The sequence below is a fragment of the Acanthaster planci genome, linkage group LG13 (assembly GCF_054643075.1).
Source record: "Acanthaster planci isolate LZ-2023a linkage group LG13, COTS_SCS, whole genome shotgun sequence".
In the NCBI taxonomy this organism is placed as follows: domain Eukaryota; kingdom Metazoa; phylum Echinodermata; class Asteroidea; order Valvatida; family Acanthasteridae; genus Acanthaster; species Acanthaster planci.
This window is the reverse complement of record NC_141789.1, coordinates 16,348,905-16,357,110: the sequence shown is the minus strand read 5'-3', so window position 1 is coordinate 16,357,110 and position 8,206 is coordinate 16,348,905. Positions and strand designations below refer to the sequence as shown.

The 8,206-nt window shown below is 37.8% G+C and overlaps 1 protein-coding gene across 3 annotated transcripts; it reads left to right on the top strand.

The window, feature by feature from the left end:
* stard7 (StAR related lipid transfer domain containing 7) lies at positions 1-8,177 on the top strand. Of its 3 annotated transcripts, XR_015427567.1 has the most exons (7): positions 1-535; positions 2,437-2,591; positions 2,960-3,120; positions 3,436-3,618; positions 4,163-4,247; positions 5,667-5,882; positions 6,443-8,177. XR_015427567.1 is itself a non-coding variant. In XM_022225073.2 (6 exons), the coding sequence occupies exons 1-6, from the start codon at positions 108-110 to the stop codon at positions 5,819-5,821; spliced, it is 1,167 nt and encodes a 388-aa protein (XP_022080765.1). In that variant the 5' UTR covers positions 1-107; the 3' UTR covers positions 5,822-8,177. The 3 variants fall into 3 exon arrangements, 2 of the variants coding, with proteins under 2 accessions (XP_022080765.1, XP_087001370.1); XM_022225073.2 differs by having other exon boundaries at positions 5,667-8,177; XM_087145244.1 differs by having other exon boundaries at positions 39-248; positions 5,667-8,177.
* Positions 8,178-8,206: the final 29 nt, after the last annotated feature.

The following is an 8,206-nucleotide window of genomic DNA, read 5'->3' as shown; positions in this document are numbered from 1 at the left end:
GCAGTCAGTACAAATTAGTGTGGAAAGTTCACGTGAAGATGGCTTCCTGAAGACGTGACCGTTTTGTAACTTAGCTCTTTCCAGTCTTCTGAAGAGTAAGGAAATGCATGATGGCTTTTCAAAATTCGCTACGAGAAGTAAGCAGAAGGCTTCTGAGACCTTCTAGTTGCAACAGTAAGCTGACTTTTGCAAGAAATGTGTGCTGGCGAAGTGGAAGTTCACAACGTGTTGAACCATGGAGAACGTGGGTGCGTGTGACCCTGTTGCGGGGCCAAAGTCTGCCCGAATGTATGGACACGATATTCAAGTTGCTCCAAAGACAGTTGAACGTTTACGCATCGCAACAATTGCGTCGCATGGAAGGAGTGATGAGCCTTTATGGCTACCTTTACGCAGAGAACATGTTGCAGACTTTAGCTGGCAGTTTTTCCAGACGATTTGTGAGAGGAAAAAAGAGGCCCTTTTACTTTCTCTTCGGAGGAGCTTGCTTTGTGTGGGATAGACATAACAAAATATCAGATCAAGAAATGGATAGGTTAGGGCATTACAGAATTCTTTTGAATCAGCACAATTCTGGAAAGAGTTCCACATACGGATGCCACTTAACACTCTCTGCACAAACCTTGCGAGACTGGCATGACTGGTCCGAAAAATTCTACAAGTGTTTTCATGGTTTTCTGTATGCAATAACTAGGCCCTACATGTAACTGTTTTTCAATATCTTCCCTGCTAAATTTGATAATTTTTTTCAGGTCATGTTGTTGCTTTCAGATGGCCAATTATGCATACATATATGGAATTGTTTCCATAATTTGCAGGCGTCATAAACATGATAAATGTTAGTCCGAGTAACTTGGGCTCTGCAAATCGACTCTTGTAATATTTGGACATGGTTAGATGATAGTGGAGTCCAAGAACCTTTCATGGGTCTTCCTTTTCATAAATCGATTGTAGCTCATACACTGTTGTACCAGATATCAAGATCCCTAGAATTCACCTCCAAAACGGTTCTTAACCCTAACCATACATAATACTACAAATTACTACTTGCAGTAAAATGTAATACTGAGCGCTGTCGCTTGTAAGAGGAAATGACTTTATTGTTCTGTGAAGCCATACAGTAGAAAAGACAATGTACCATACAGTGCTGTGGCACTGTGAATGCATGGCTTTATTGTTCTCAGTATGAGTAACAATTGAAGTAACCTAGCCAGAAGTAATAATTTGTAGCGCAAGGTGCTTCAGGCTCAGACTACTACTTAGTAATTTGAAGTTCTGTGTAGTGTAAGCCAAACAATATGCTTGGCGGTTAGGGTTAAACAGTGTTATTTGCCTACTGTACGATTCAGTGGGAATCAGAGATTCGAGTGATGGTGGTAATGTTTACTCACATATGGGAAGAAAAGAGAAATTTCCTGTTCAAATCAGAAAGGCCCAAAGTCACCATCTTCATGTAGCCATTCAAACTGTATGCTAACATACTTGGCGACGACATCATGACGTGCCGGTTGAGCTGGTGGACCATTTACAATAAGCATGTGGTATGTGTGTGCTGACAACTGTTTCCTGGGCAGTGCAATGTCCTGTGTACAACCCAATGTGGTCACGTCTACTTAGCATTGCACCACTCAGGAAATAATTGTCGGTATGCACATGTAGACACCGCCACCCAACCATGTCCAAATGTTATTAAAAAGAAGCCATTCGTAGACTCCAAGTTACTCAGGCTACATAAATGTCAACATGATCAATGTGTTTGAAAAAGGGTGCCTGTTATTTTTAAGGGGGATTTTAGCCAGGAAAGGGGATTATAATTTATATAGGAACAGGTTTAAAATACAGGGTAGGCGAAGGCTTACTTGGTAGGAATTCCTCCTGACTTCTCCACCAGGGATTAACAAGAAGCCCTTCAGGAAAGTGGGAACTGATTTGATATGAGAATGGCTATTAAACATAGTTGTCCGTAGTTGTTGAACACTACTTTGAGGGTGGGTCAATGATGGTACGGTCTGATGAAGATTGTTCGATACATTGATGATTCTTCGGGAAAAAAAGAGCTGTCAACATTGATGATTAAAAATAACATCTGTCAAATTGCTAGGGTAAAATTGTTTATGACACTCTGAAATTGTGATGGTCTAACATGGAATTTCAAGTTTGCATTATTTTAAATACACAGCAGTCTTAGAAATTGTGACCAACAAACCTGTTGAAATAAACAATGATGTAAGGATACCTACTTTTATATGGCTAATTCATACTTTAGAATAGTCTTGAACTATTTATCAGTGAAGCATCCAGCCTGATTGTTTTTTTATGTTTTGCAGTTCATTTTGCATTTGCGCTGTTTCTGCTAACAAAACCACTGCATTGCCGTGGCTGCAGAGACCATGAATTACAGTTTCCTTTGTTGGATTTTGCTTTGTTTTTCTTTAGTTGTGCCAGTGATTTTGAAATGATTCAGAAGCTGGAGAAGCTGGAAAGTGCTGACCATGTGACCAGCAATGCACCGTGGGATATCATCTTCAAACACAATCATCTTAAAGTCTGGAGACGACCTTTAAATAACACCTATCTGTATGAATACAAAGGTTAGAAGTCAAAGTGTCATGGTGGAAGTTACTATGGGAATTGCATTTGAGAAGCATTTGAAAAAGGTTGACATCCTTGATCATAGGAATTTGATTATGGTTAGAAAATCATAAACATACGATTAATATCAACTAAGAGCAGCTGTGTGTGGAATGTTAAGCAGGGTTGTGTTGAACAGATGAGCCTTTTAACAATGACACATTGACATTGTTTCAGATATTCATAAAATTGAATCTTAATTTCTGAAACTAATAATAATTTTATTGTCACAGTGCTAAGCATAAAAGCCAATGAACCATGCAACCTGAAACTCTCCTAAAAGGTACAATGTTTAATCAGGAGTACTTTTTCTATTTTCCTCCAAAAGCCTATGGCTGCTACATGGATATCTCAGCTAAATCCTTCTTTCAAGTCCAACTAGATCTTGAATATCGGCAAGTATGGGACAAGTATGCAATTAAGCTGGATGTGGTGGACCGTGATAATGAGACGGGGTCAGAGGTCATCCACTGGGTCACGCACTACCCTGTAAGCAGACTTTATATACACGTAGTGGTTTCGATGAAAATATTGCTTGATTTGTCTCAATAACCCAGTGGTTTTGGCAAAGCTGGGTAAAATTTCTTTTTGATTTACTCTGTCTTAATTTTTTATTGACTTACCCTTGTTATTGTGTCTCGGACTTACTACTTTCAGCCCTCTGTGTCCATTACTCAAGGTCTCGGTCAAGAACTATTTTTATGAAGAAAGGATGTGTTCTTGAAACTATGCTCAGTGCTTTTTACATGTAACTACAGAGGTACCATACTTCGTATAATTTTGCTGATTTTTACTCTGTTACAGTTCCCGATGTACAGTCGAGACTATGTCTTTGCCCGTCGCTATAAAATTGATCATGCCAATAATGTCATGACCGTTGTCTCCAAGGCTGTGGACCATCCTAAAGTTCCAGCCAGTAAGAACCATGTCCGAGTCAGTTCTTACTTCTCCCAGATGGTAATTAGACCCCATCGAAGCTTTGAGGAGGTAGGTCGAATTGAAGATCACTTGGACTGATGACTTTTATTTGTATTAACCCTAACAGTCCTCAGTCCTCCTACAGGTGAATGATTGAGGAGGGTTAGGGTTAAGAAATGAATATTTGTCAGCAAGGCGCATGATAGAAAGCTATCTAATCGCCATTGTTCAAAAGTTTGCTGAACTTCATTGTGGTAAAGAGTAAATAGTTTATATTAGGTCAGACTAGTACATTCCTTGTACAATGTGGTAGCCCAGGTTCTGATTTTATATAATACACCATGTTGATAGCATTTGTGAGGTCCTACATGATCATGTTCATTGTCCTTCATGAGTACATCTAGAAGTGAAATTCCTTCATTTTCTTAGGTGAAATAATTGTAGTGGCTGTGTTGTTAACCAGTTAACGTCAGATTTTCTTACCCCCCCAACTGCATGGGGCAGGTGTTTTAATCTGCAAATTCTTCAACCTTGCCATTATGCTTTGACCCAACCAAGCATGATGTGTTAAGTTGATTAATTCAATTGCATGATTTGTTGGTTCAATTGACAGAATGGATTTGACTACATACTGACGTACCATGATGACCCACAAACCTCCTTTCCTTCCTCATGTGTCAACTGGATGACAGAATCAGGTCAGAATTCATATGTTATCATTCACTGATGTTAGCACACAGTTCATATCTTGTAGCTAAGTGCCACAAGAAAAATTTTGTAAGATTTTCGAGATTATCCTCAGCAAACTATGCATAAACATATTACAATTGGCCTTTTGCGAGTTAAATTTGAATAAAATCTGGTACACTGAGTTATCTGATTGCACATAAACATAGCAATTTGAATTCCCCAGACTAAAGACACTGTTGCTATACCTCGTGATTCGGGGCAAGCTTTTACATAGCGACCACCATTTCTGGAATGGACTAGTTCCGTTTTGCCCTTCTTATCTATTGAAAACAGTGTATTGGTGCAAGGCGTCTCTTATGTACATCACTCAAAAAAAGTTAACATCACTTTTCATTTTGTGCATACTTTTTTATATGAAATATTTCACTGCTAAAAATTTGCATTGAACCATTTTACAAAATTTTTTATTCAAGTGAGAACACCATCTAGACAAACAAAAAATGAAAGAACTAGACCCCCATTGCTTGGAAAAAATTACTAGTTGAGAAAAAGTGGTCCTAAAGTTTTTTGAGTGGTATATATTTAAGCAAAAGCTTGCCCAGAATCACTAGGTATAGCAACAGTGTCTTTAGTATGAAGAATTCAATGTTCCGGTGAATTTTTATGAAGAATTCAACGTTCACATCAATTTTTATGAAGAAATCAATGTTCAGTTGAATTTTTATGAAGAATTCAATGTTCAGGTGAATTTTTATGAAGAATTCAACGTTCACGTCAATTTTTATGAAGAAATCAGTGTTCAGGTGAATTTTTATGAAGAATTCAATGTTCAGGTGAATTTTTATGAAGAATTCAATGTTTAGGTGAATTTTTATGAAGAATTCAATGTTCAGGTGAATTTTTATGAAGAATTCGATGTTCACTTGAATTTTATGAAGAATTCAATGTTCAGGTGAATTTTTATGAAGAATTCAATGTTCAGGTGAATTTTTATGAAGAATTCGATGTTCAGGTGAATTTTTATGAAGAATTCAATGTTCAGGTGAATTTTTATGAAGAATTCAATGTTCAGGTGAATTTTTATGAAGAATTCAATGTTCACGTGAATTTAAGGAACTCATTGTACCAGATTTTAATTGAATTTAACTCGCAAAAGGCTTATTAATTGTGCAAGACATCAGCACTTTTACTCTGTGACCATGACCAATCTGGTAGCATTTCTGTAATGCAGTGAAGTCAGTTTACAGCTACTGACAAATCAGAGTGTAGCTTGTATTTCAAACCCAAAGCTTTAATTGACAGGCATGATTACTTGCATATAATTTGCATACATACAGTTATAAGACGTTGTTTGGGATGGTCTACATTGACCATATTCTCAAATTAGACAATGCTTGAGCCAAACTGATTTTATTTCCCCCCCCCAGGTATGCCTGACTTCCTTGAGAAGCTTCATCAAGCTGCTAAGCAATATGACAGCTACAACACTCCTCAAGCAATGATAAGAGACCTTACTAGTTCATCAATTGTGTCTGAGAATCAACGTTTTGGTCAACCCTCACCAGGCCAGTATTCTATGTGAAGGATGCCATCAACATCAAAGGTTCTGTATACAGAATAATTGAGACCCCAAACGCCTCAAAGTAAGTTGTTTTGAAACACAATTGGGGGTTAGACAGGCAGGTGTGATGTGTACTGGATTTTAGCAAAGAAGTTATGAGTTGAAAGGCTCACCTTGGAGCCTTGTCAACCTTGCAAAATGTGCCAAGAGCTTCTCTTTGAGGCTGTAATCAGTCAATTTTTTGGATGATGCTCTGTATTTCATATGAAAAGTTCACTGTCTTGCCATCCTGATATCACGACATTGTGTGCCAAGTCATGCTGTACTTTGTAATCTGGTGAGTAGAAGGCTGGTAAAAACCTCTGTCAACCATCCATTGTCTAACATGTCCCCCTGTTGCAATATGAGTGGACCCTAATGAGCCATACAAAGATCAAACCCTGGATGCTGTTTAGACTGCATGAAACTGAAGATGGCGCTATTTTCATTTCCCTGGAGAACCAACATGAAGGAGTTACTGAATGATAACATAGTGGACGATAGAATTTCAGTCAGTCCTCTGGAATTAATCTGAGTTAGAGACACAGTGACAACAAGGCTCATTCAAGAATCCACCGTTCAATATAGTACATGTTCATGCAGGAATGGCTGAGGAGCTTTTATGGTCTTGCAACCAGAGATCAACATCACAGAAGCACGGATTGGTTTGCAGTGAGTGGACCAATATCAGTGATTAGTTGCAGTAGAAGCCTACAAGAATAAGGACCTCTTGGTTGAATGGTTAAGATGAGATTGAAAGCTTTTCATGGTGGAGGTAGCAAGGAAACTAGATAGGTTTGCAGTAGCACCCTGGATATATCTCTTTTTTGAGTATGTGGGGTTCTGAAAAGAACCAGTGGTACATGCACTCAACGTTTCGCGACAGTATGCTCGGACAAAGCATACTGTCTGAAACGTTGAGTACCACCGGTTCTTTTCAGAACCCCACATACTCAAAAGAAAGATATATCTGTGGTGCTACCACAAACCTATCTAGTTTACTTAAACAGTTAACTTTAAACACACTTCCCAGGAAATTATACAATAAGTTACTTTGGTATTAATAGTTCTTGTCTGATTGGTTGATAAACAATTTTTCAGAGTAAAAATATGTGTATTATATGTTCATGTATGAACCATTTAAACCATAACCCCTCATAAGAGAATAGGAAATTCGCTGGGTTTATTTGAAATTTCCTAAGAAAAACTTCCTTCCATTTTTGCTCCCCCTGTACAGAATGGCATAACAGGGTTGAAACTTCGAAACATTCATCGAAACGTGAAGAGACACGTTCATGTAATAGGTTTGATACCGATGTCTATACATGTACAACGTGCAAACTAAGGCTAGTACTATTTCATGTGGCATTCATGATTTGTCATGGATATTCCCAGATCCACTTCATGTCGATTCATCTATTTGTATTGTTTTTATCATTCAGCTACATTATGGACAAGTTAATGCCTAACTATTCGATGGAAGCTTGCACTAAATGTGATGCATTTCATGTCCTGAAAACATGTAAAATAATTAAATTTTGTTCTCCAGGACAAGTCTGCATAAGACAGGTTTAATAAATTGGGCACTTGGGTGCTGTATTAAAGAAGGGCTGCCTTTCTTTATTATAAAAAAATGATTCTTTCAATTTTTGGATGTTTATGTCATTTCACAAAAATGATCTTCAAAAGGTCAATGCTTGTAGAGTCTTTTGCATTTTTGTGGATCGATGTTTACTTTTGATTCACTGGAAGGGTTAAGCACTTTTTAATCAATTAAAGCTTCAAATTACTTTGGTTGATATCTTAATAAGTAATTGATATTTCTTTTTCAAATTTTCAATGCAAATGAGACAATGAGTAATAGAGTACCGAAGTTTGACATCACTGTGAACCAGAAGTGCAGTGCAAACGAATGGAGAACGCGCGCGTGTTGGTTCATGCGCTGGTTCTCGCGCTAATGCCTTTTACACACTAATTGTACATGTGACGTACTGAAGTGTGATGTCACTGTGAACCAGAAGTGTAGTGCAAACGAATGGAGTACGCCCGCGTTGGTTCATGCGCTGGTTCTCACGCTAATGGCTTTTACACACTAATTGTGCGTGTGACCTATTCACTTTGGTAAGCTCTAGTAATAGTTCTTTGAGTCTGAAATCTTTGATCAAACCTCATTACACGTTGCTGTGTAGAATTCAGACACATACATTCATTGAATTGATAAACAAGAAAATATGTTTTTCCAAACAAGTAGAATTTTCTGTTATTTCCATCAATGCAGTGTTTTAAATTGTGTAAGGTTGCTGGAAACAATAAACATATGCGATGCATGAAAGAGTTATGCACTTGGTTTATTGCTCAGTCTTTGTC